We start from the raw sequence: 26,270 nt of genomic DNA on the forward strand, positions 1-26,270 counted from the left end.
TTGGTATCAGAGTGGTTGGTGGGGTTTTCCAAGCCATGTTGTTTCACCCCATTCCAGGCATATTAATGTGCCCCCTGCTTGAGAATTAGTGATGCAATTAGTCATTATGATTGGTGCGGGTGTGTGATGTCTTTATAAAAAAAAATTACTGAACAAGTTCCTTTACAGATGAGGAAATTGAGGCCCCAAAGAAGTAAGATTCCTTGCCTGGCATCATATAATAAGCTAATTAGCACAGATGATTCATATCAAACAGATTGAGTAGTGGGTGGATATAATCTTTCTGATGATAAGGCTTAATTTTAGCAAAGTATATCTTTGATTATGCTATTACTAAGGAAAGGTAGCAATCAGGATAAATAAATTAGTGATTAAAGTTTCTTGATGAATCCTTTAACAGATTTCAACCCAGAGAAAATATTATTTAAGTGAATTTCCTCTTCATTATTCTTGAGTAGAAGCTTATGTGACATCTGAAATGACATTAAGGAGAATAGATAAATACAGATATAGATACATGTATAGATAATTTAAGGATCTTAAGACTTTATTATTTTTAAATGAGGATTGAGTAAAAGTTCATAATTATTTTGTACAAATAAGTGTCATCAGACTAGTTAAATGGTGTTTTATTAAAGATCTTTTTAGTACTTTCATTGATTTCTTTTACTATCACAGACAACTCATTTTATGCTTAATTTTATACTCTAAGAACTATTACAGCAAAAGTTCAAAGTAGATTTATTTAGGAATCATTGGTCTTCAGTCATTCTGAACATCAAATAAGCTTTCCTTTCAATATCTTTCTATTAGTTGTTCATTTTAAATTTCATATTAATGCTTTCAGGTATCATTGGGAAATTTCTGTAGGACAACTGTTTTGTTTCACATTAAGATAAAAATAACTGTTGTGCTACCTATGAATTATTCCCACTTTACCAAGAATTGGGTATGATGTAACATACTTAATATTAACATAATGTTAAAGATAACGTACTTTTCCTTCAATTATTCATAAAACATTTCAATATTTCTTGGTATGAACCTTAGTCACTGCACTATAAGGAGATAAAATAGGGTCTTGGTTAGATGATTGGTTTGTAGAACAGTGTGACTCACTGTTGCTCTTAGACCCAAATGGACTTTGGGTCCATTTTTGTCATCACTATTGACTAGATGAACCACATAACTCTGTAAAGTTTGTTAGAATTTCCTCATATGGAAATTAGCAGCCTTGAAGAGGTGTAATGAAGACCCATACGCTCTTAAAAGGACTTTGAAAACCAATATGGTTTATTATAACTACAGTCATTTCTACATGGTTTCTTTAGTCCACTGCTCCTACAATGTTTCCCACCAAGGTGATTTGTACCACCGTCCGATCAAATAATCACCAAAACTAGAAACACAGAAGTTGCTCTCCATTCTGTTTCCTCCTTCCCTCAGTCCAGCTGGTGATCAAGTCCTGAAATCCTAACATTCTACCCCTAGAACATCTCTCAGAGCTAACTCCGTCTTCTCCACAAGCACACACTGCTCCAATTCCATCCCATATTATAATTTTCCTCCTCAGCTTTTGTGGTAAACCCTTACTTGCTCCCCAGCTTTGAGATTTTATTCCTTTTCGATCCATCTTCCACAAGATTGCTAGAATGGCTTCTCTAAAATTCAAATCAGTGACATTACACCTCACATCAAAATCTTTACTGACTTTAAGGTAAAATCCATATTCCTTAAACAAGGTCCTTAGCAATCTCTCCCTTACCTATTTCCCTTGTCTTATCTCACAACCCTTACTCACATGTATCATAAACTTACGGCATTTTCTTGGTTTTCCTTAGTATGCCATGTTCTTTCATATTTCTGTTCTTTTACCCAAGCTGTCCTTCCATCCTACTCCCTTCACAGCTCTACTCCTAACCCTTCCTGGCCTGACTAATTTCTCTTTGTCCTTTAAGATTGAGCTCAAAAGTCTCATCCTCTGTATTTGGCACCTGGTGATTTCTATATATTAATTTTGTATTCTGCTACCTCTGTGAATTATTATGTTTTTGTAAAAATTTTAGTTTACTTTGATTTTTTCTGGGTGTAAAATCAGATTGTATGAGAGCAGTAATATATGATTCACACTTTTACAGTTTATATGTCTCCAGTTTCTTTATCTTCTCTAATTGCATTGGTCTTCCACCCTCAGTACAATGTTAAGTAATAGCCATGGGTAATGGACACTTCTTAAACTTTCCCTCAGAATACATCCAATGGCAGAGGAAATTGTATTGGCCTCGCAGCTTGCCTGAAATCCTACATTACTTTCATATCTACTATCTTAGCCTTAAAAATATGTATAAAATTTACATGTGATTCCATAGAATGCATATATATGGCTTAACATAAAAACATTTTAATTTATTTGTCCTGAAATAAAATTAATCTTTGTTGAAGATGATAATGTTTATCCTGAAGTTTCAAGTATTCTCTTTAAGCTGCCCTGTTTTGGTCTCCAGACATCTGTATAACCCAAGTTTGATAAATAATAAGCACTTGGATGTCGAGGACTAGGTCTTCTATCACTGGATTCCCAGCATTAAATACAGTATCTAACACCAAGTAGATGTTCAATATTTATTGAAAAAAATGAATGAATGAATGAATGAACAAAAGTTCACTTTTGGAAAAATAGTGTTAAATGTTAGCATTGTGAATAATTGCAATTTTAATTCTTTTTCTCATAGAAAAAGTATGACAGACAACATTGTAAAAGTCCTGCACTTTAAAATAATTTTCTGGTCTATATAATAAAACGGAACTTTTTAAAGCTTTTTATAGTTAAAAGTGTAAAGTATATTAAAAAGATCACACATTATAAGTACTCAGCTCAATGAATTTTCACATACTCACCAATTTCACAAAACTAACATCCCATCAAAAGGAGAACTTTACCTGCCCCTCAGAAGTCCCCCCATGCTCTCTTTTGGTCACTGCAGCCCTTCCCTTTTTAACAGCATACAGGGAATTCCCTGGCAGTCTAGTGGTTAGGACTCCACACTTCCACTGCAGGGGGCATGGGTCAATCCCTAGGCAGGCAGCTAACATCCCGCAAGCCGCATGGTGCACCCAAAAAACCCCAGCCAAACAAACAGCATACATTAGTTCCACAAAATCTTTTTTTTTTTTTGGCCGTGCCACACCACTTTGATAATAGTAAGCATTAAATAATTATTGAACTTTTGCATTAATTAAACAATTAATAATGAGCAGTACATTCTTTTGAGCGCTTATGTCTAGTTGTCAAATTACCCTGAATTTTGTTTGACTTTCTTTCATTTGTTTAGAGTACTAGTTCTCCACAGGTAGGAGATGTCTTTCATGGGACTTATGGCAATATCTGGAGATATTTGGGGTTATCATGACTAGAGCATGCTCCTGACATCTAGTGGGTAAAGGCATGGGTTGCTGCTAAATTTAATTCACAGAACAGCCCCCCACAAAAAGAATTATCTGACCCAAAATATTAGTAATGCCAAGGCTGAGAGTAATATTTTCTAAAGAATGGGTGGGTTGTTTATGTTTGATGCAGGTTAGTTCAAATAGGTTATAGCACCATACTAATGGAGTCTAAGGTATCGGGAATTTAATTTCCCTAGGCAGTAGTTCATCTTTCTGTAGTTTAATGCATCCCAGCCACTGACCAGATGTCCTAAACATTTCTGCTACTGATTACAAGAACGAGATGAGGCAATATAGAAGAGTACCACCACTTCTGGAAAAATGCCTCAAAGCATCGTGTTTTGTACATTTTCCAGATCCAGCTCTCCCACGTGACTAGTTCTCACTAGGTTGGAATTAGATTATTTACTTTGACTAGGAGCATTGCTTAATTTTGTTATTAGCTCCCTGAATTATTGGTCAACAGACGTAAGGCAGAGGGAGTGGTACCTTATGGACTGCCAGTTAATCCAACTTCAGCCACATTTTCTTATGTTAAATGGAGAATCCAGTATCTCTCCACAAATGTTCATGCATACCCACACACCCCTGCCCTATTCCTTTCTCCCAGGGATTGTAGAAGGTCGGAAACAGTACAGTGCACATAAATGCTGATAATAATGTTGGAAATTAATATCTGATAAAGTTGTTCTTCATGGCGGTTTGTCAGGGGCTAGTTTTTTGTGTATTTCAATGTCCCTTGTGGGTTTATTCCATTCTTGACAAGTTGACCTACAATGAACTGAGAGAGCCAGATTTGAGGCATGGCCCTAAAACATTTGTTGGTGTGCAAGAGAGAATTAGTGGCAACATACACCAATTCTGACTTTCCTAATAAAGTATCCTCTAAAATTATTACCTCAGAGAACACTACAACAAACCAAGATTTGTATAGTGGGCACTGTACACCTACAAGTCCTTAAACTTAATGGAGAAGATGAGCTTAGAATTTGACTATTTGATTCTGCTTCATTTAACTGTGAATGCATATCTAAATGAAAACACTGTGTGAAGAAAATTACTTGGGACAATTTGAATGAAATAATCTCTGCTTTGCACTGTAGATTGTTTCTATTACGGGAGCATGGCTTTTATTAGTACTACTTTTAGTCCTCCTAAAAAAGGTAAAATATTTCATAGATCTCTAGGCCTTTTTCAATTCGTATAGAAATTTAACACATTTAACTTTGGGGAGGATGTCAGGTAAAATGTGGTACTTAGTCCCTTTCCTCAGGGAGTTTATTTGGTTGATGAGAGCCACGTGCTCTATGTTAAGTCTTAAAAAATCAGGGAGTTGATTAAGTTCTAGTACTTCATTATACTAATAATGTTAATTATTTTTAGTTCATTTAGTAATGCTTAGTTTAAATAATAATGCTAACTAGTATAAATACTAATAATGCACATAGCGTATTTGGAACAAAGTTTAAGCGCTTTACCCTTTTTCTCTACATTGGCTTTATTTTTTTATTTTATTTTATTTTTTTTGCGGTACGCGGGCCTCTCACTATTGTGGCGTCTCCCATTGCAGAGCACAGGCTCCGGACGCGCAGGCTCAGCGGCCATGGCTCACGGGCCCAGCCGCTCCGCGGCATGTGGGATCTTCCCGGACCGGGGCATGAACCCGCGTCCCCCGCATCTGCAGGCGGACTCTCAACCACTGCGCCACCAGGGAAGCCCGGCTTTATTTTTTAGAGCGCTTCACAAGCTGTAGAGAATGGGTGAGGCAGGGCAAGGGTGGAAGCAGCCCAGTGTGAAGGCTGTGCAGTACTGAGTTGTGACGGACCCAAGTTAGGCTGGTAACAGAGGCAGTGGTGAGAATATTAAAAGACTGTACTCAAGGCTCAAAATTTTATAAAATAAATGCATTTTTTACTGTTTCACCAAGAATATTCCTAAGGGAGACTGGCATCCTTTTTTTTTTTTTTTTTAAAGCAAAGCACATGGTGGAGAAGAATACAACAACTAATAGTGTAATTTGGTGCCAAGGCCTTGATTCTTGCCGAGACACCAACAGTCTTACCCGCTCTTGCTTTTGCGCCATCAATGCAAATGTCAACACAGTGAACTTATACTGAATTTTTTAATGCGCTATTTCCAGTAACCAGGCTTCATCCTTTTCTCCTTTGGCTGCAGATCCTAATTATCTCATGGCTAACGAACGCATGAACCTGATGAACATGGCCAAGCTGAGTATCAAGGGCTTGATTGAATCTGCTCTGAACCTAGGGAGAACTCTGGACTCTGACTACGCACCTCTCCAGCAGTTCTTTGTGGTGATGGAGCACTGCCTGAAACATGGCTTGAAAGGTAGACCATAGCCTCCAAATACAAATGTGCACACGTCTGTTTCCTAGCAATACATGCTCCAGAAGAGAAGCATTCCTGGTGGAGCCAAAGAATAAGAGGCTTTTTCTTTTTTTTTTTTTTTTTTTTTGTGCGGTATGCGGGCCTCTCACTGTTGTGGCCTCTCCCGTTGCGGAGCACAGGCTCCGGCCGCGCAGGCCCAGCGGCCATGGCTCACGGGCCCAGCCCCGTGGCACGCGGGATCCTCCCGGACCAGGGCACAAACCCGTGTCCCCCTGCATCGGCAGGCGGACTCTCAACCACTGCGCCACCAGGGAAGCCCAACTGTGAGCTTTTGAGGACGGGACCTGGTCTTGTTCACCTTGGCTTCTTTTCCTCCTCCTGCTCCAATCTTTGATAACCTGTTCTTGGATTACATATTCTTTTCCCCTGGACTGTTTTCTTCACTAATACCACACGGCTTTAAGCATGATATTGTTAAAATATTTTATCGTTATTATACAGCTAGTCCATAAATTCTTCCTAAAGGAGGAAGGACCGAGTCTTGGAAAGTAGGGGATTTTTGATTTTTATGAAATGTTATGTATTATGAAAGCATGAATAATTTTAGAACTGTCTGATAACCTGGGATTAATTCCCAGAAAAGCGCACTGAATAGATGGGAGAGGGTATGTGTGTGTTGAGAGTGTGTTTATGTTGTGAAAAATATTAACATATTGCTTTGTTTTTATCGCCTTAGCTAAGAAAACTTTTCTTGGACAAAATAAATCCTTCTGGGGGCCTCTAGAACTGGTGGAAAAGCTTGTTCCAGAAGCTGCAGAGATAACAGCAAGTGTTAAAGACCTTCCAGGACTTAAGTAAGTTTAAGGTTCACTTCTGTGTGTCAGGGAAAACATTCTTCTTAACTACCTCCTTTAGGAGTGAGACTAAAGACAACGGTGATCGTAATAATTTATTTCATAACAGTCCAAAATGCAAAATGCTATTATGAATAAGTGATGTTACGAGAGAACTGGTAGCGTAAAATAATGAGAAGTGTGAGGGATAATTATTATTAATCTAAGAAAGGTTGTCTTCATGTTAAAATACCAAATGTTCTCTTTTTTTAAAAAACACTTGTGGGTATCAACTAGTGAGTCTCAAGACGTTAGATCTAGGGAGGTGGCGTGTTGGACTTAAGACAAACAATGTGTTTGATGAGAACCAAGATTAAAACAGTTGTCGAGTGAGCCTCAGGATCTGACACCCGGAACCTGCCTTGGGACTTGAAAAAGAGTGGTAATCACCTTCCCAAATTAGATTGGTCTAATTGTAATCAAGTAGAGGTCTAAGTGGCCTGTGTCCTGATTATTGTTATTCGCGTCCTTACATGATCCACACTAAATTTATGAGGATTTACCAAAACTAGTCTGATGGAGCATTTTCAGTTTGACGTTCCAGAGGTCTTGTCTTCAAATCATAGTCTCATTCAGTAATTAATTCCTCATGAGAGCATTTGTCCCAAACACACCCCTGGCTCCCACTGGCCCACACAGAAGTCCTCCCACCGGGGTGTGGTGGGAGAGGCTGTGAGGGGCACGTCCTGTGCACCTTATACTGGGGGGGCCCGTTAGTGGGAGTTAATGGACCTGTCCCACTGTGGCCTCCAGCTCTGCTACTTTTAGTTGGTTTCTGTGTTTTTGTAGGACACCAGTAGGCAGAGGAAGAGCCTGGCTTCGTTTGGCATTGATGCAAAAGAAACTTTCAGAGTATATGAAAGCTCTGATCAATAAGAAGGAACTTCTCAGGTATGAAGATCTTCTCGTTGAGCTTCCTTCTTTTTCTCCCCATGTTCTATATCATATGAGGCTGACGCATATAAATTTATCATTTTGGGGGGTCAGAAACATTCGATTCATGACAATTTCACATAGCTCAGCTAATACCTTCTCCCACATCACACACACACATACGCAAGCATAGTTGTTTTTATATTAAGTGTGTTCACACTGTCTTCTGTGGCATATGTATGGTCCTTTGCAGGACAGGTCAAAACTTAACACCTTTAGAAAACAGGGAAGGCTTTTGACACCTTAGCATATACCCAGGCTCACTAAGACAGGAAGTTGACATGTAACATTAAATTCAAATACAGCACACAAAAAAATTTCCAGTTGGGTCATAGGTACAAATGGGAACGAGAAAACAATAAAGCTTTTAGAAGAAACATACAGGAGACAAAAATTTCTTAAACACAAAAAGTTCTACCTGTGAAGGAAAAAATGGCTAAATTGGTTACATTAAAATGAAGAACTTCTGTCCATCAAAAGTCACTCTTGAGATTAAGAGTGAGAGGCAACCGATAACTCTAAAGGAGATATTTGCAATACATAATACATATATTCAACAAATTATGCATACTCATGGTGTATAAAGAACTCCGTCAGTCCAGAAAGAAAAAGGCAGACGAGCAAAGACAGAATTGGGTAAAGGACCTGAACAAGCCTCTCACAGAAGAAGAAATTGAAATGGCCAGTAAAAATATTAAAAGATACCTAACTTCATTAGCCATGTTGTAAATTCAAGTCAAAACAAGAGTGTGATAACCTCACACAACCACCAGAATGGGTAAAATGAAAAAGACAGGTAATCCCAGGTGTTGGTGAGGATGTGAAGTAACTTTAATGTCCTGCTGATGAGTGAATTGGTATAGAAATTTAAGAAAACTGTTTGTCATCCTCTATTAAAGCTGATCATGAGCATTCCTTGTGATCAGGGATTCTGCTTCTAGTTATTATATCCAATAAAAAATGCATAGTTATATCCAACAAAAGACATGAACAAGAATGTTCATAGTTATTACAATGTTTGTACCAGCCCCAAATGTTTGTAATAGACCCCAAGTATCTATTCACAGTAGAATGGGTAGGTAAATTATGGTATACTCATACAATGAAATACCATATAGCAGCTACACACAGCCATATGAATTAATCTCACAAGTGTAATGTTGGGCAAATGAAACCAGACATGAAAAATACATCCCGCATTATTCCATTTATATAAAGCTCAGAAACGTACACAATTTATCTTTCATGATAGAAGTCAGGAAAGAGCTACCATTGGCAGGGTATGGGTAGTAAATGCGGAGTAGAAGGGAGCACAAGGTGGCTTTGGAGGTTCTGATAATGTACTGATTTTTAATATAGTGCTGGTTTACATAGGTGTGTTCTCTGTGTAAAAACTCATTCCACTGTATTGTATGATTTGTGTACTTTTTTATGTATACTTTATAGGTCATTAATATTTACTGAAAGAAATTCAAGTATAGCAGACTGCCTCTGAGAAATATTGTAAGAAGAATAAATAATCGAGAATTTAAAGACATGGATGAATTTTTCAAGAGCTTAGTTTTTACAAAAAATTGCACTGCAGATCCTAACATGGAGCATTGTTTTAATGTTGCTGCAGCTGCGTGTGCCATTGATTGCTGTTTTCTTGCCTAAGAAAATTAAACAAATCAGGAGAAAGAGAAACAGTAACCATTCTGGAGAGCTTATTTATTTCCACAAGGGGAAGGCTCTACTTTCCAAGGATCAAGCCTTAAAGTGGTGTAGGGTCTAGTGTTCAAGCTGTAGGCGGCTACAAAATTATATGATTCAACTGGGGTCTGAAGGATTAGCTCTTCATCCAGCAGAGCACTAGAGTAAATGCATTCAGTCTTACGAACTAGACGGCACACTTTTTTTTTTTTTTTTTTTTTTTTTTTTATTCGGTACGCGGGCCTCTCACTGCTGTGGCCTCTCCCATTGCAGAGCATAGGCTCCGGACGCGCAGGCCCAGTGGCCATGGCTCACCGGCCCAGCTACTCCGCGGCATGTGGGATCTTCCCAGACCGGGGCACGAACCCGTGTCCCCTGCATCGGCAGGCGGACTCTCAACCACTGCGCCACCAGGGAAGCCCAGGAACACTTTTTAATACATATTTTCACTTACTTTGACTCAGCACTTTCACACCCTAGGTATGTCTAACAGAAATGCATGCGTATATGTACCCAAACCCATGTGCAGTAGTGTTCAGCAAAGCACTGTAGCCTGCACAACTGAAACAGCAAATAGAATGAATCCATTGTGGTATATCCCTACCATGGAATACTGTCCAGTGGTGAAAGTGAATGAACTATTATTGCATACAACAATACAGTATATGTATTACTAAATCACTTTGCTGTATACCTGAAACTAACATAACATTGTAAGTCAACTATACTCCAATATAAAATAAAAAATTTAAAAATATATATAAAATTAAAATTAAAAAATAAAGCGGATCAGAAAAAAGGCAGTTTTTTAAAAACAAACTAATCGGGTTTTTTAAGATGCGTGAAAGATTGAAAAATTATCCCCTGGTGCATTACAAATACAGATATGTGGCAGAAGCATGAATGCTCACTTAAGTGAAAATACCATTCTAATCACTCTTCTTTCAGCTGGACTGTCTATTATCTAGAGTCTGTTCATGTCCCTATTATCTAAAATAAAGTATCCAAGTAATCCTTGTTTTTACTTTTTTGCTGTTATTATAGATGACCATATTTAACCACGAGGCAAGTGCTTTTCTCCTTGTCTCGTGGTTACATCATTGGATTCTTGAGGTTTTATTACAGTAGACTGTTTCATGGATTTCTCTTACAGTGAATTCTATGAACCCAATGCCCTCATGATGGAAGAAGAGGGAGCCATAATTGCTGGTCTGTTGGTGGGTCTGAATGTCATTGATGCCAATTTCTGTATGAAAGGAGAAGATTTGGACTCTCAGGTATGAGGAAGATACTTGGTTACCTAGTGTGTCACTCTGAGTTCTGTTATCTCAGAATTTGGATTGATCAGATTATACCAACCAAATTAGGGGAACTTCTATGAGTCATAAGTAGGATTTTCTTTATTTTTGATGTGAATATAAAAAATCTGTTTGTTTTTCCTTCCAGCTTGGCCTATTTACGCATAATGAATGTTTTTCAAATTCTTGTCTTAACTGTGATCCCTGTTAAAAATATTTTGCACAGGGTAATATATATATATATATATATATATATATATATATATATATATGCTGTGTGCTATGTGGTTCAGCGGCAAACATATGTATATGTGTTTGCCATAGCATCTTATGCAAAAACCCAAACAAACGTTTTGGCCAACCCAGTATATGTACACACATATAAGCCAAAATATATACACAGGGGTTTAGTAGCAGAATATTTTAAATAAGCAAGAGAGAAAGAAATGTTAAACCTTAATTTATATTAAGTATTCAGTTGACTTTCTTAGTCATGTCCTACTGACTTAATCTTGGTTCTTTACTTACAACCCTTGCCAATTCTTTTTTTTTTTTAAGGAGCAGCATTTTTTTTAAGTTACCTTTTCCAACTTTTTTTTTTCTTCTCTTTTGTTGGCTACGTTGGGTCTTCGTTGCTGCGCACGGGCTTTCTCTAGCTGCGGCGAGCAGGGGCTACTCTTCGTTGCACTGCACGGGCTTCTCATTGATGTCACTTCTCTTGTTGTGGAGCGTGGGCTCTAGGCGCATGGGCTTCAGTAGTTGCAGCACACAGGCTCAGTAGTTGTGGCTCACAGGCTCTAGAGCACAGGCTCAGAAGTTGTGGCACACAGGCTTAGTTGCTCCGCAGCATGTGGGATCTTCCCGGACCAGGGATCGAACCCGTGTCCCCTGAATTGGCAGGCAGATTCTTAACCACTGCGCCACCAGGGAAGTCCCGTCAATTCTTTTTTTTTTTTTTTAACATCTTTATTGGGGTATAATTGCTTTACAACCGTCAATTCTTGATTATAATAAAACATTAAATTTTTATCAAAAATTTCTAGTAGTTGTCATGACCGTAATACTATTTTGAGTACCTAAAAAGAGACATTGTGTTATGCCTTGGGAAAAGTATCTAATTTTATATTGAATTCTGAACATTCTCTCTGTAGGTTGGAGTTATAGATTTTTCAATGTATCTCAAGGATGGGAACAGCAGTAAAGGTAGTGAAGGGTATGTACAAAGAAAATTAGTTTTCTTTTTTCTTTAATGTTCTTTGATAGTATTTAAAGTTTACAACAGTACTGCTTTAACAAACGTGCTGAAAGAATTTCTGATGAGATAGCTTTAATAGAATCTTGTCAAAAATATCTGACAATTATGCCTGCTAAACCCTAAAAGGGATTTTAGTTAAGTAGATTTTCCTACTATGTGGCTCAGGGGCAAACAAAATAAAAATTTTTATAAAAGGAATCAAATGCTTCATCTCTTAAAAGTAATGTTTGGAAACATGGTTTTCTTGATCAGAAGGATTGCATTGTCAGTTTGCTTAAAATTTGCACTATTACATGTGCATCATGGGATTATGTAAAATGCTAATATTAGGGGGAGCTGAGTATATGGGAACTGGGCACTACTTTTACAACTTCTGTAAATCTAAAATAATTTCAAAATTAAAAGTTTTTAAAATATTCATATGGTACTTGGAAATTAGCGATCAGAAACTCACCTTTTACCTTTATAAATTTAGCAGTTGAAAGCATAATTAGTCTGAAGTTTTTAACCTTAGGCATTGAGCTAAGATTATATTGCTTGTCCTTTTAGTAGTCATAGAGGTCTGTGGCCTTGAATTTTGTTTTTCACTTGAAAAGTCTGTCTGTTTAACTTTTGCCTATTCTAGATTAGCTGGTCCCAGAAGTGAACCTTCTTTTTCCACACTTAATTTACTCATGTAATAATAAACGCCTGATGTTTGTGAAAACCTTTTATACCATTCACTTTGAAGCCAAACAGCAGTTAAAGGCAAATAAATATATAGCCTTTGAGAACAATAATTATTTCACCCGAATAAGCTTAATTCAATTCCTATGACAAATGGAAAATTGTTATGATAAATAATACTAACAAAGCTAAAATAAAAATCTATCAATTGCGAGAAGAAACTTTGTATTCTTTAAATGCCTCTAATAGATTGTACATTATACCTATAACCTAAGTTATTAAGATATATAGGCTATTGCAAGAGCTTTATTAATATGCAGGGGTGGTTTCCATTTTAAACCTCCAAGTCTCTTGTTGATATGCCAAGGGGATTATACATCAGGTCTGTCTTCTGATTCAGTGTGTCTGTGCCATAATTTCCTTTCTATGTTTTATGAAAAGATTGGGGGTGGGGCATCTTGGTATTTCTAATATTATTAACTTTTTTTCTATTTTTTTTTTTTTCCCCTCAGAGATGGCCAGATTACTGCAATTCTGGATCAGAAGAACTATGTAGAAGAACTCAACAGACATCTGAAGTAAAGAATGAATAAATACTATTACTTTACTGGGGGTTTTGGTGTGGGGGAAGGGAAAGGTAAACTGATGAGCAGTTAGGATAAATTCAGACAATACTCAACAAATATATATAGAATTACTGCTTACCAGGCACTGAGCTAGACACTGGATACGTGGCATTTGACTGTTGCGTGAGCTTTAATGAAAAGCAATATAAGATTAGTATGTAATTAGAATTTTAGCGATTGTGTAAATATATTCAGTTAAGAACTCTTAAATTTGTGACATAGTTGAAATTGGAGGTCTTCTTGGTTCGGTAGATCCAGCCACATATTTCAGGACTAAATCTTGGGTAAAGCACTCTCATCACTTTAGTACCTTTAATTGTATCTCGTTGGTCCCTTGCATTTCTCATACATTGGATTGATAGTATTAATTTACCCTTTTTCCACCATCACTACCATTAATTTACCAAGTACTCACCAAGAATTTTTCATGACCAGGTTATAAAACAATCTCTTCTTTCCTGAGGAGAGCTATCCAAAATTTACTGGTATTCTCAAGTGTACTGATGGTCTAAAAACTGTTGAATAATTCAGAAGAATTAATATACCCATTAATTACCTTATTTATAGTTCTCTTATGAAAGATAATTATTTTAATTTAAGTAAGACCTAAAATGTGACTATACCAGTATCAATATAAATTATAGTCTTGGTTCCATCTAGAAAACTCAAGAACAATTTAAGTACATTTTCTCTGGGGACTGAGTACTAATAATGAACTGACAGTAAACTGTGGAGATGTTAGCCTAGCAAAGATGTGGTTACAGTTGACAATGAAATACAAATATGACCCTATTATTTACTCTTTCAATGCCTCCATTTCTTTATCTATAATAACAACCCGCTACCTAGCACATGGGGTTGTTGAAAGGAGTAATGAAATAATGCAAGTAAAATCAGTTAGAAGAGTGCTTGGTGTATGGCAAGCACATCATAATTCATGTAGCCCGTTATTATTATTACTATTACTACTATTATTATTTAAGTAAAGTTTACTGTGTAGTGTATCAACTCTTTTATTTCATCAACAAATGCTTATTAAATACAAACTTCAGTGCCAAGAATGTAGCAGGTGAGACGCACGTCACCTTGTAAGCTGTCTTAGAGCCTACAAGTCTGTTAAGAATTATGGACAGTAAACAATGAAAGTATAATGAGTATTTTAAAAGAAAGTACAGGATATTGCTCTGTTTATCAAAAGAGACTATTATGTTTTTTCTTCTGTTGATAGTGCTACTGTAAACAACCTTCAGGCAAAAGTGGATGCATTAGAAAAATCCAACACTAAACTGACAGAGGAGGTAAGTGTTTTGGAAGTTTTTTGATTGACTTATAGAATTTAGTAGAGTGCATTAGTGGAAAATAATTTCTCTGGAGCTTGGAAATAAACGACTTGACTTTTCAGATAATATCTACTATAGGACTCCTTGTTCTGACCAGGAATGGCCAGCTGGCTTATCTGAGGGGTCTCAGTTATCCAGTTGGAATATGAAGTCATAGAACCTGGGCTGATCAAATATTTTGCTTTCTTCTGTGAATGTTTTCTCTGGGCTAGCCTAGAGTTAATGTTTAGCAGGTAGCGTGATATTCATCATTTATTCATTCATCAAACAATTGGGGTACTACGTATGTACCAGAGCTAGACAAAGATTTATATCTGCCAGGCATTGATTTATGTGTGCCAGATTGGCAAGTTCCTGCCTTCAAGGGTTTTATTTTCTCCTTGGGGTGATGGGGTAGATGACATAAAGAACACGGGTCAGGAGACCAGTACTAATAATGAACTAACAGTAAACTGTGGGGATGTTAGCCTAGCAAAGATGTGGTGGCAGTTGACAATGAAATACAAATATGACCCTATTATTTACTCTTTCATTGCCTCCATTTCTTTATCTATAATAATAACTCCATACCTAGCACATGGGGTTGTTGAAAGGAGTAATGAAGTAATGCAGTAAAATCAGTTAGAAGAGTGCTTGGTGTAGCAGTAATTCCTGTTTACATGTCATGTGCTCCTGAGCAAGTAAGTCACTTGACTTCCAAGAGGCCCAGTTCCCTAACTGGCAAATTAGAGTGTTTCCCCTTTTAGCTCACAATTACCCTGAAGATCAAGTAAGAATATACATGTGAAAACTCTTAGAAAAGTCCCTAAAATTAGAATAGAAAAATAACCTCACATTTTACTTCTGATTAATTTTTTTCCCCTAACTTACCAAAGGCTAAGCGACATATTTTTTTTCTTCAGTAGCATTAGACGTTTCTATGAGAAACCTTAAATAAAATTTTTTAGGTGGCAAAGACTTTATCTTCCCTTTTTCAAATTATAACTATCCTATTACATACAGTGAGAAAAATTTGGTTAAATACAACAACATAGATGGACCTGGAGGGTATTGTGCTTAGTGAAATAAATCTGAGAGAGAAAGACAAATACTGTATCTTATTTAAATGTGGAATCTAAAAAATGAAACAAACAAATGAATATAAAACAAAACAGAAACAGACTCACAGATATAGAGAACAAACTAGTGGTTAACAGTGGGGAGGGGCAAGATAGGGGTAGGGGATTAAGAGGTACAAATTATTATGTATAAAATAAATAAGCTACAAGAATATATTGGATAGTGTAGGGGATATAGCCAATATTTTTTAAAAACTTTTAGGTTATAATATATTAAAGTATATAATCTACATATTTTATATATAGACTTTATATATATAAAGTATAATCTATAAAAATATTGAATCACTGTGTTGTATACCTGAAACTAATATAATATTGTAAATCATCTATACTTCAAAAAAAATTTTGGTCTAAAATAAGCAAGTTAAAGCACTAGTCAGGAAACGCTATCTAATCGGATTTTTTTCAGAAGGAAGAAATCATTGTTCATTGTTATAACTTGAAAACACCTTCCATATTACTCAGTTCTGGGGGCTTTATTTTTGGATGTAGATTCTTAAATTATATTAAAACTTTAATTTATTGATATGACCCTTAGAATTTTATCCCACAAGGCTTTGGAAACATTCTGCAGAGCAATTTTCTACTGTGATTCTACTGCTGTTATATTGAGGCAGTGTGGTATATTAATTAAGCATGCTCTCCAGAGCTAGACTTCTTGAATTTGTGTCCCAGGTCTGGCGCTTGCTAGCTTTCTGATCATGGGCCAGTTACTTGAGCTCCTGTTCTTTGGTTTACTTATCTGTAAAATGGGGAGAAGAAGAAGACTTTTGTGCAAATTAAATGATTTAATGCATAAGGGCCTAGACTAGTGCCTGACACATCATAAGCACTCAGTAAATACAAATTTTATTCCCTCAGTCACAGGACTTGTGTTCTTGGCCTAAATTTATCTTACCAACAATATTAATTTATTCGTTTACTTGTTTATCTTACCAGTAAGATTTATTTTCTTAAAGCTTTGAACTTTTAGAGATAGGAAAGCACTGTGTGTAGACTTTATAAAGAGCAGACAAGGCTAATAAGTTCTGCCCTCTCTCATTTCCATCTATTTTGGATTTAAAGGGACCAGTAAAAAACAAAACAAAACAAAAAAGACCTCTTTTCCCCTCCTGAGTTCTGAACCAATATGACAAAATGAGAAGAACTGAGCAGATGAAGGTAAATAAACATCCACTTTATGTTGGTAAAGCTGACTTAGAAAGTGCACTTGGATCTGCAGTCGTCACTCGTAACATTTTCTCTGATGATGAGACCTTGGAAGAAGCAGTCCGAGGTGCGCTTGGATCTAGAGAGCAGACCCGCTTGCCCAGAGTTACTTCTTTACACATTTTAGGCCCACGGAGGAGAGAGAGAAATGGGCTGTCATACCTGCCTCTAGAAAGCTTGTCTGAGCCTGGCTCCTCTGTACTTACATAGTAGAACAGGAACCAAGCAGAGATGATGAAAAGGGAGACTAGCCTGGCTGAGAGGAGTCTGTCCAGTTCCTTTCCTAGCCTCCTTCAGGCACCTTCCCACTCTCTGTGGGAACTGAGCTCGGTAGGTGCAGAGGAGAGCGTTTCCACCGTACTCTTCCCTCCAGTGGAATAGAGTTATAAACATTTCCTCTAGAGATACACTGCCAATAACATTACCTTGTCTTTGTAGGTGCTGAAAAGAAAAATCTCTTTAACGCTTAATGGCATCTTTTAGAATGAGAACTTTGGAATTCATTTCTTACTCTCTTAAAAATTATATGTAGGGACTTCCCTGGTGGTCCAGTGGTAAAGAATCCACCGTACAATGCAGGGAATGCAGCTTTGATCCCTGAGCAGGGATCTAAGATCCCACAGGCCGTGGGACAGCTAAGCGTGCGTTCCTCAACTAGAGCCCACGTGCCGCAAAAACTACAGAGCCCACACGCTCTGGAGCCTGGGTGCCACAGCTAAAGAAGAGAAACCCACACACTACAACGAAGAGCCCGCACGCCACAATGAAAGATCCCTCATGCCATAAGTAAGACCCAACGCAGCCTACAATAAACTAAATACATAAATAAATAATAAATCTTTAAAAAGAAAACTGAACATTTAAAAAAAAAATTACCTGTTAAAGGTTTTATGGAGGGTTTGTAAGATGGGTCCCAAGGCATGAGGTGACCTCTTATACATTTTAGAAATAGGTTTTTTTCAGGAGACCTTCAAGATGCTGGAGGAGTAAGATGTGGAGATCACCTCCCTCCCCACAAATACATCAGAAATACATCTACATGTGGAACAACTCCTACAGAACACCTACTGAACGCTGGCAGAAGACCTCAGACTTCCCAAAACCCATGTGGCTGACAGGGTCTTGGTACTCCGGCCAGGTGTCAGGCCTGTGCCTCTGAGGCGGGAGAGCCAAGTTCAGGACATTATCCACCGGAGACCTCCCAGCTCCACGCAATATCACATATCGAAAGCTGTCCCAGAGATCTCCATCTCAACGCTAAGACACAGCTCCACTCAACAACCAGCAAGCTACAGTGCTGGACACCCTATGCCAAGCAACTAGCAAGACAGGAACACAACCCCACCCATTAGCAGAGAGGCTGCCTAAAATCACAGTAAGGTCACAGACAGCCCAAAACACACCACCAGACACGGACCTGCCCACCAGAAAGACAAGATCCAGCCTCATCCACCAGAACACAGGCACTAGTCCCCTCCACTGGGAAGCCTACACAACCCACTGAACCACCCGCAGCCACTGGGGGCAGACACCAAAAACAATGGGAAGTACGAACCTGCAGCCTGCAAAAAGGAGACCCCAAACACAGTAAGTTAAGCAAAATAAGAAGACAGAGAAACACACAGCAGATGAAGGAACAAGGAAAAACCCACCAGACCAAACAAATGAAGAGAAAATAGGCATTCTACCTGAAAAAGAACTCACAGTAATGATAGTAAAGGTGATCCAAAATCTTGGAAATAGAATGGAGAAAATATAAGAAACGTTTAACAAGGACCTAGAAGAACTAAAGAGCAAACAAACAATGATGAACAGCACAATAAGTGAAATTAAAAATTCTCTAGAAAGAATCAAAAGTAGAATAACTGAGGCAGAAGAGCCGATAAGTGACCTGGAAGGTAAAATAGTGGAAATAACTACTGCAGAGCAGAAGAAAGAAGAAAGAATGAAAAGAACTGAGGACAGTCTTAGAGACCTCTGGGACAACATTAAACGCACCAACATTTGAATTACAGGAGTCCCAGAAGAAGAAGAGAAGAAGAAAATATGTGAAGAGATTATAGTTGAAAACTTCCCTAATATGGGAAAGGAACTAGTCAATCAAGTCTAGGAAGCACAGAGAGTCCCATACAGGATAAATCCAAGGAGAAACACGCCAAGACACATATTAATCAAACTATCAAAAATTAAATACAAAGAACAAATATTAAAAGCAACAAGGGAAAAACAACAAATAACATACAGGGGAATCCCCATAAGTTTAACAGCTGATCTTTCAGCAGAAACTCTGCAAGCCAGAAGGGAGTGGCAAGACATATTTAAAGTGATGAAAGGGAAGAACCTACAAACAAGATTTCTCTACCCAGCAAGGATCTCATTCAGATTCAGTGGAGAAATTAAAACCTTTACAGACAAGCAAAAGCTAAGAGAATTCAGCACCACCAAACCAGCTTTACAACAAATGCTAAAGGAACTTCTCTAGGCAGGAAACACAAGAGAAGGAAAAGACCTACAATAGCAAACCCCAAATAATTAAGAAAATGGTAATAGGAACATACATATCAATAATTACCTTAAATGTAAATGGATTAAATGCTCCCACCAAAAGACATAGACTGGCTGAATGGATACAAAAACAAGACCCGTATATGTCGTGTCTACAAGAAACCCACTTCAGACCTAGGGACACATACAGACTGAAAGTGAGGGGATGGAAAAAGATATTCCACGCAAATGGAAATCAAAAGAAAGCTGGGGTAGCCATTCTCATGTCAGACAAAGTAGACTTTAAAATAAAGACTATTACAAGAGACAAGCACACTACATAATGATCAAGGGATCAATCCAGGAAGAAGATATAACAATTGTAAATATTTATACACCCAACATAGGAGGACCTCAATATATAAGACAAATGCTATCAGCCATAAAGGGGGAAATCAACAGTAACAGTCACAGTCATAGTAGGGGACTTTAACACCCCGCTTTCACCAATGGACAGATCATCCAAAATGAAAATAAATAAGGAAACGCAAGCTTTAAATGATACATTAAACAAGATGGCCTTAATTGATATTTATAGGACATTCCATCCCAAAACAACAGAATACACTTTTTTCTCAAGTGCTCATGAAACATTCTCCAGGATAGATCATATCTTGGGTCACAAAACAAGCCTTGGTAAATTTAAATTTAAGAAAATTGAAATTCTATCAAGTATCTTTTCCAACCACAATGCTATGAAGCTAGATATAAATTACAGGAAAAAATCTATAAAAAATACAAACACATGGAGGCTAAACAGTATACTACTTAATAAACAAGAGATCATTGAAGAAATCAAAGAGGAAATAAAAAATACCTAGAAACAAATGACAATGAAAACAAGATGACCCCAAACCTCTGGGGGTGCAGCAAAAGCATTTCTAGGAGGGAAGTTTATAGCAATACAGTCCTACCTCAAGAAACAAGAAACGTCTCAAATGAACAACCTAACCTTACACCTAAAGCAATTAGAGAAAGAAGAACAAAAAAACCCCAAAGTTAGCAGAAGGAAAGAAATCATAAAGATCAGATCAGAAATATATGAAAAAGAAATGAAGGAAACAGTAGCAAAGGTCAATGAAACTAAAAGCTGGTTATCTGAGGAGATAAACAAAAGTGATAAACCATTAGCCAGACTCATCAAGAAAAAAAAGGGAGAAGACTCAAATCAATAGAATTAGAAATGAAAAAGGAGAAGTAACAGCTGACACTGCAGAAATACAAAGGATCATGAGAGATTACTACAGGCAACTATATGCCAATAAAGTGGACAACCTGGAAGAAATGCACAAATTCTTAGAAAAGCACAACCTTCGAAGACTGAACCAGGACGAAATAGAAAATATAAACAGACCAGTCACAAGCACTGAAATTGAGACTGTGATTAAAAATCTTCCACCAAACAAAAGCCCAGGAACAGATGGCTTCACAGGCGAATTCTATCAAACATTTAGAGAAGAGCTAACAGCTATCCTTCTCAAAATCTTCCAAAATATAGCAGAGGTTGGAACACTCCCAAACTCATTCTACAAGGCCACCATCACCCTGATACTAAAACCAGGCAAAGAGGTCACAAAGAAAGAAAACTACAGGCCAATATCACTGATGAACATAGATGCAAAAATCCTCAACAAAATACTAGCAAACAGAATCCAACAGCACATTAAAAGGATCATACACCATGATCAAGTGGGGTTTATGCCAGGAATGCAAGGATTCTGCAGTATACGCAAATCAATGTGATAAACCGTATTAACAAATTGAAGGATAAAACCCATACGATCATCTCAATAGATGCAGAAAAAGCTTTCAACAAAATTCAACACCAATTTATGATAAAAACCCTCCAGAAAGTAGGCATAGAGGGAACTTACTTACCTCAACATAATAAAGGCCATATATGAAAAACCCACAGCCAACATTCTCAGTGGTGAAAAACTGAAACCATTTCCTCTAAGATCAGGAACAAGACAAGGTTGTCCACTCTCACCACTATTATTCAACATAGTTTTGGAAGTTTTAGCCACAGCAATCAGAGAAGGAAAAGAAATAAAAGGAATCCAAATCGGAAAAGAAGAAGTAAAGCTGTCACTGTTTGCAGATGACATGATACTATACATAGAGAATCCTAACGATTATGCTACCGGAAAACTACTAGAGCTAATCAATGAATTTGGTAAAGTAGAGGGATATAAAATTAATGCACAGAAATCTCTTGCATTCCTATACACTAATGATGAAAAATCTGAAAGAGAAATTAAAGAAACCCTCCCATTTACCACTGCAACAAAAAGAATAAAATACCTATGAAAAAACCTACCAAAGGAGAAAAGACCTATATGCAGAAAACTATAAGACACTGATGAAAGACATTAAAGATGATACAAACAGATGGAGAGATATACCATGTTCTTGGGTTGGAAGAATCAACATTGTGAAAATGACTATACAACCCAAAGCAATCTACAGATTCAATGCAATCCCTCTCAAACTACCACTGGCATTTTTCACAGAACTAGAACAAAAAATTTCACAATTTGTATGGAAACACAAAAGACCCCGAATAGCCAAAGCAACCTTGAGATAGAAAAACGGAGCTGGAGAAATCAGGCTCCCTGACTTCAGACTATACGACAGTGCTACAGTCATCAAGACGGTATGGTACTGGCACAAAAATGGAAATATAGATCAATGGAACTGGAGAGAAAGCCCAGAGATAATCCCACCCACATATGGTCACCTTACTTTTGATAAAGGAGGTAAGAATATACAATGGAGAAAAGACAGCCTCTTCAATAAGTGGTGCTGGGAAAACTGGACAGCTACATGTAAAAGAATGAAATTAGAACACTCCCTAACACCACACACAAAACTAAACTCAAAATGGATTAAAGACCTAAATGTAAGGCCAGACAGACTATAAATCTATAAAACTCTTAGAGGAGGGCTTCCCTGGTGGCGCAGTGGTTGAGAGTCCGCCTGCCGATGCAGGGGACACGGGTTCGTGCCCTGGTCCGGGAGGATCCCACATGCTGTGGAGCGGCTGGGCCCGTGAGCCTTGGCCACTGAGCCTGCGCGTCCGGAGCCTGTGCTCCGCAGCGGGAGAGGCCACAACAGTGAGAGGCCCGCGTACCGCAAAAAAAAAAAACTCTTAGAGGAAAACATAGGCAGAACACTCTGTGACATACATCACAGTAAGATCCGTTTTGACCCACCTCCTAGAGAAATGGAAATAAAAACAAAAATAAACAGTTGGGACCTAATGAAACTTAAAAGCTTTTGCACAGCAAAGGAAACCATAAACGGGATGAGAAGACAGCCCTCAGAATGGGAGAAAATATTTGCAAATGAAGCAACTGGCAAAGGATTAATCTCTAAAATATACAAGCAGGTCATGCAGCTCAATATCTAAATAAACAAACAACCCAATCCAAAAATGGGCAGACGACCTACATAGACATTTCTCCAAAGAAGATATACAGATTGCCAACAAACACATGAAAAGATGCTCAGCATCACTAATCATTAGAGAAATGCAAATCAAAACTACAAGGAGGTATCACCCTCACACCAGTCAGAATGGCCATCCTCAAAAAATCTACAAAGAATAAAGGCTAGAGAGGGTGTGGAGAAAAGGGAACCCTCTTGCACTGTTGGTGGGAATGTAAGTTGATACAGCCATTATGGAGAACAGTATGGAGGTTCCTTAAAAAACTAAAATTAGAACTACCATACAACCCAGCAATCCCACTCCTGGGCATATACCCTGAGAAAACCATAATTCAAAAAGAGTCATGTACCACAATGTTCATTGCAGCTCTATTTACAATAGCCAGGATATGGAAGCAACCTAAGTGTCCATCAACAGATGAATGCATAAAGAAGATGTGGCCTGTATATACAATGGAATATTACTCAGCCATAAAAAGAAACGAAACTGAGTTATTTGTAGTGAGGTGGATGGACCTAGAGACTGTCATACAGAGTGAAGTAAGTCAGGAAGAGAAAAATAAATACCACATGCTAACACATATATATGGAATCAAAAAAAAGAAAAAGGTTCTGAAGAACCTAGGGGCAGGACAGGAATAAAGACACAGTTGTAGAGAATGGACTTGAGGACACGGGGAGGGGGAAGGGTAAGCTGGGACGAAGTGAGAGAGTGACATGGACTTGTATACACTACGAAATGTAAAATAGATGGCTAGTGGGAAGCGGCTGCATAGCACAGGGAGATCAGCTCGGTGCTCTGTGATGAGCTAGAGCGGTGGCATAGGGAGGGGGGAGGAAGACGCAAGAGGGAGGAGATATGGGGATATATGTATATGTATAGCTGATTCGCTTTGTTTTAAAGCAGAAACTAACACACCATTCTAAAGCAATTATACTCCAATAAAGATGTTTAAAAAAAAAGAAATAGGTTTATTTTATTTTATTTTTTGGCTGCAATGGGTGTTCATTGCTTTGCGCGGGCTTTCTCTAGTTGTGGCTACTCTTCGTTGTGGTGTGTGGGCTTCTCATTGCAGTGGCTTCTCTTTTTGTGGAACGCGGGCTCTAGGCGAGTGGGCTTCAGTAGTTGTGGCTCGTGGGCTCTAGAGCGCAGGCTCAGCAGTTGTGGCGCACGGGCTTAGTTGCTCTGCGGCATGTGGTCTCTTCCTGGACCAGGGCTCGAACCCATGTCCCTTGCATTGGCAGGCGGATTCTCAACCACTGTGCCAGCAGGGAAGTCCAGAAATAGATTTTATAACTAAATATAATTACAAGTTATCCATGAGGAGACCCTTGAGGTAAATAATTGTAAGATAACATTTTGGTACTGAAAAAATGTTTACACAAAAAGCAGTAATAGGAGATATTTTTTATTTTTATCTTTAAAGACATTTCTCCTAAGTTCCCTATAAGAACATTTTTATGGGGCTATAGATAGCTTTCTTTCCTTCTAAGAATAGCTAAGCCTGAAAATCATGTCCTAGCAGATCATGAATTATTTTATCCTGTGTTTAGTGAAAGAAAGATAACGATTATTTTTAAAATTTTATCAACAGCTTGCAGTTGCAAACAACAGGATTATTACCCTGCAAGAAGATATGGAACGAGTTAAAGAGGAAAGCTCCTACATATTGGAATCTAATCGGAAGGTTAATCTTACTGGATTTATGAAATATTCCCAGAGAGTATGTCATGTGTCATGGGGCGGGGGGCTGCCTCCAGAGGACCACTTCGTAGCTGTGAGCATTTGCATATGTTAAGTGCACCGTTTTCACTGAGGCTCCAGGCACAATTGAGTGAATGGCAAAGGTTATGGGAGGGTTATGTCCCTTCTCCTACAGACACTGCTTGGCTTCACCGTCACCCACATCTGTTTAGAGACTTCAGTAAACAGTCTAATTCGATGTCTTGTTTTTACATACTAATGATTTGTACTGTATTTAAGTGTTCTACTATATTAAATATACCATTATTTTTAGACCATGTTACTGTTTTGTAAAAAGTGTTTATCTGATATCACTGCGAAAGAGTTATCATATAAATGAATTTTCTAGATAACTCAATCCCTTAAAGTATAGGGTTGGTTCCATAACATCTTATGCAAAAGCCCAAACGACCTTTATGGCCAACCCAATACCAAACTTTTTATATATGTCTAAACAGATATTTTACAAACCTTTTGTATATTGTACAGTTCTAAGCTTTCTTAAGTGGAGGATGTAATTGAACACATTTAGCCCTTTATGATGACTGAATATCATAATTATCAACATTGGCAATTCTGTACTGAGTTATAACGGTGCTACTTTGGTGGGGGTCGGCTACTGAAATTGATAGAGCTTCTAGCTCCTGAGCTTAAATATTCCCAGATTACTGTGGGTGGTTTTTTCTGCTTTTTATTTCACTGGCATCTATTGCTTCTTACTGCTGTTAGCATTACTCTCTCTAGAAAGGTCTCCCTCCTTATCCTAATGCTTTTAACCTGCTGTGACCTAGGAATCCAGAAATCCAGTTATTAACATTGTTTTTAAAGAGTAAGCACCTGGGCTCTGAGTGGGGACCGACATGAATAATATGTTTGCCTTTAATGCATGGACTTTGTAAAAACAACTGTGACTACTCAGCATTTTCTGATGAGCTACTCATGTTTAGCTCTGATCTCTCTGTATGGGTGGAGACACCAGATGTGAGATCTCTGGAGTAGGACTACTTTCCTGTTTGAACCTTTGGCCCAATTTATAGTTTACAGTAAATGCTATTTTGTTTTCAGAGGCTGATTTTTTAAGACTTCTACCCCTTGGTTTGGTAAACTATCTTAGGACTTTAAACAAAATGGAAAGAAATTCCCAGTTTGGCTTAAGAATACTTACTAAGCTTCTTCAGTTTCTTTGTTGTCTTCGTTCATTATCATACATGTCTAGGTATGATCATTTCCCTTACTAAATAGCAGCGCTAGTGTCCACTAACTGTATAAATTCTTTAAATCCTTAAATATGTACTATTTTATCTTTTCAAGGGCCCTAAACCAGACAGAACTTCAGAAGGGCAAGCACTGAGTGAAGCAAGGAAGCACTTAAAGGAGGAGACACAACTACGACTGGTAAATTTCGCTTAGGTCCTGATAGTTCAGGAACACATTAAAACCCCTACCTAGGGGTTTTACCTCACAGATCAAGGAATATCAGTAGTGTTCTAGCAAATTTTATGGATCCTATAAAATAGTTTCTCATTCTTTTAACCCATATTCCCTATACTGCTTCCTCAGTCCTTTTTCTGAGCATTCTCAACAGCCAATGGAATTTTACCTATTTTAATTTTCAACTTATTTTTGCTTTTATAGTTTGTGTTGCAAAAACATTAGGTATATAGAACCTACTTTTTTCTTTTCTTAATTAATTTATTTACTTA

General features: G+C 37.8%; 1 protein-coding gene across 4 annotated transcripts in view; it reads left to right on the forward strand.

Moving 5' to 3' along the window:
• RUFY3 (RUN and FYVE domain containing 3) overlaps positions 1–26,270 on the forward strand; it is an 84,420-nt gene that overhangs the window by 42,225 nt on the left and 15,925 nt on the right. For all 4 annotated transcript variants that reach the window (XM_007446096.1, XM_007446098.1, XM_007446097.1 and 1 more), the window contains 9 exons: positions 5,623–5,796; positions 6,533–6,650; positions 7,479–7,580; positions 10,468–10,591; positions 11,764–11,825; positions 13,046–13,111; positions 14,388–14,457; positions 24,419–24,511; positions 25,879–25,962. In XM_007446096.1, the coding sequence (XP_007446158.1) occupies positions 5,623–5,796; positions 6,533–6,650; positions 7,479–7,580; positions 10,468–10,591; positions 11,764–11,825; positions 13,046–13,111; positions 14,388–14,457; positions 24,419–24,511; positions 25,879–25,962 (893 nt within the window). The remainder of the gene's footprint in view (positions 1–5,622; positions 5,797–6,532; positions 6,651–7,478; positions 7,581–10,467; positions 10,592–11,763; positions 11,826–13,045; positions 13,112–14,387; positions 14,458–24,418; positions 24,512–25,878; positions 25,963–26,270) is intronic.

This window comes from Lipotes vexillifer, unplaced genomic scaffold (assembly GCF_000442215.2).
Source record: "Lipotes vexillifer unplaced genomic scaffold, Lipotes_vexillifer_v1.1 scaffold933, whole genome shotgun sequence".
NCBI classification, from domain to species: Eukaryota; Metazoa; Chordata; class Mammalia; order Artiodactyla; family Lipotidae; genus Lipotes; species Lipotes vexillifer.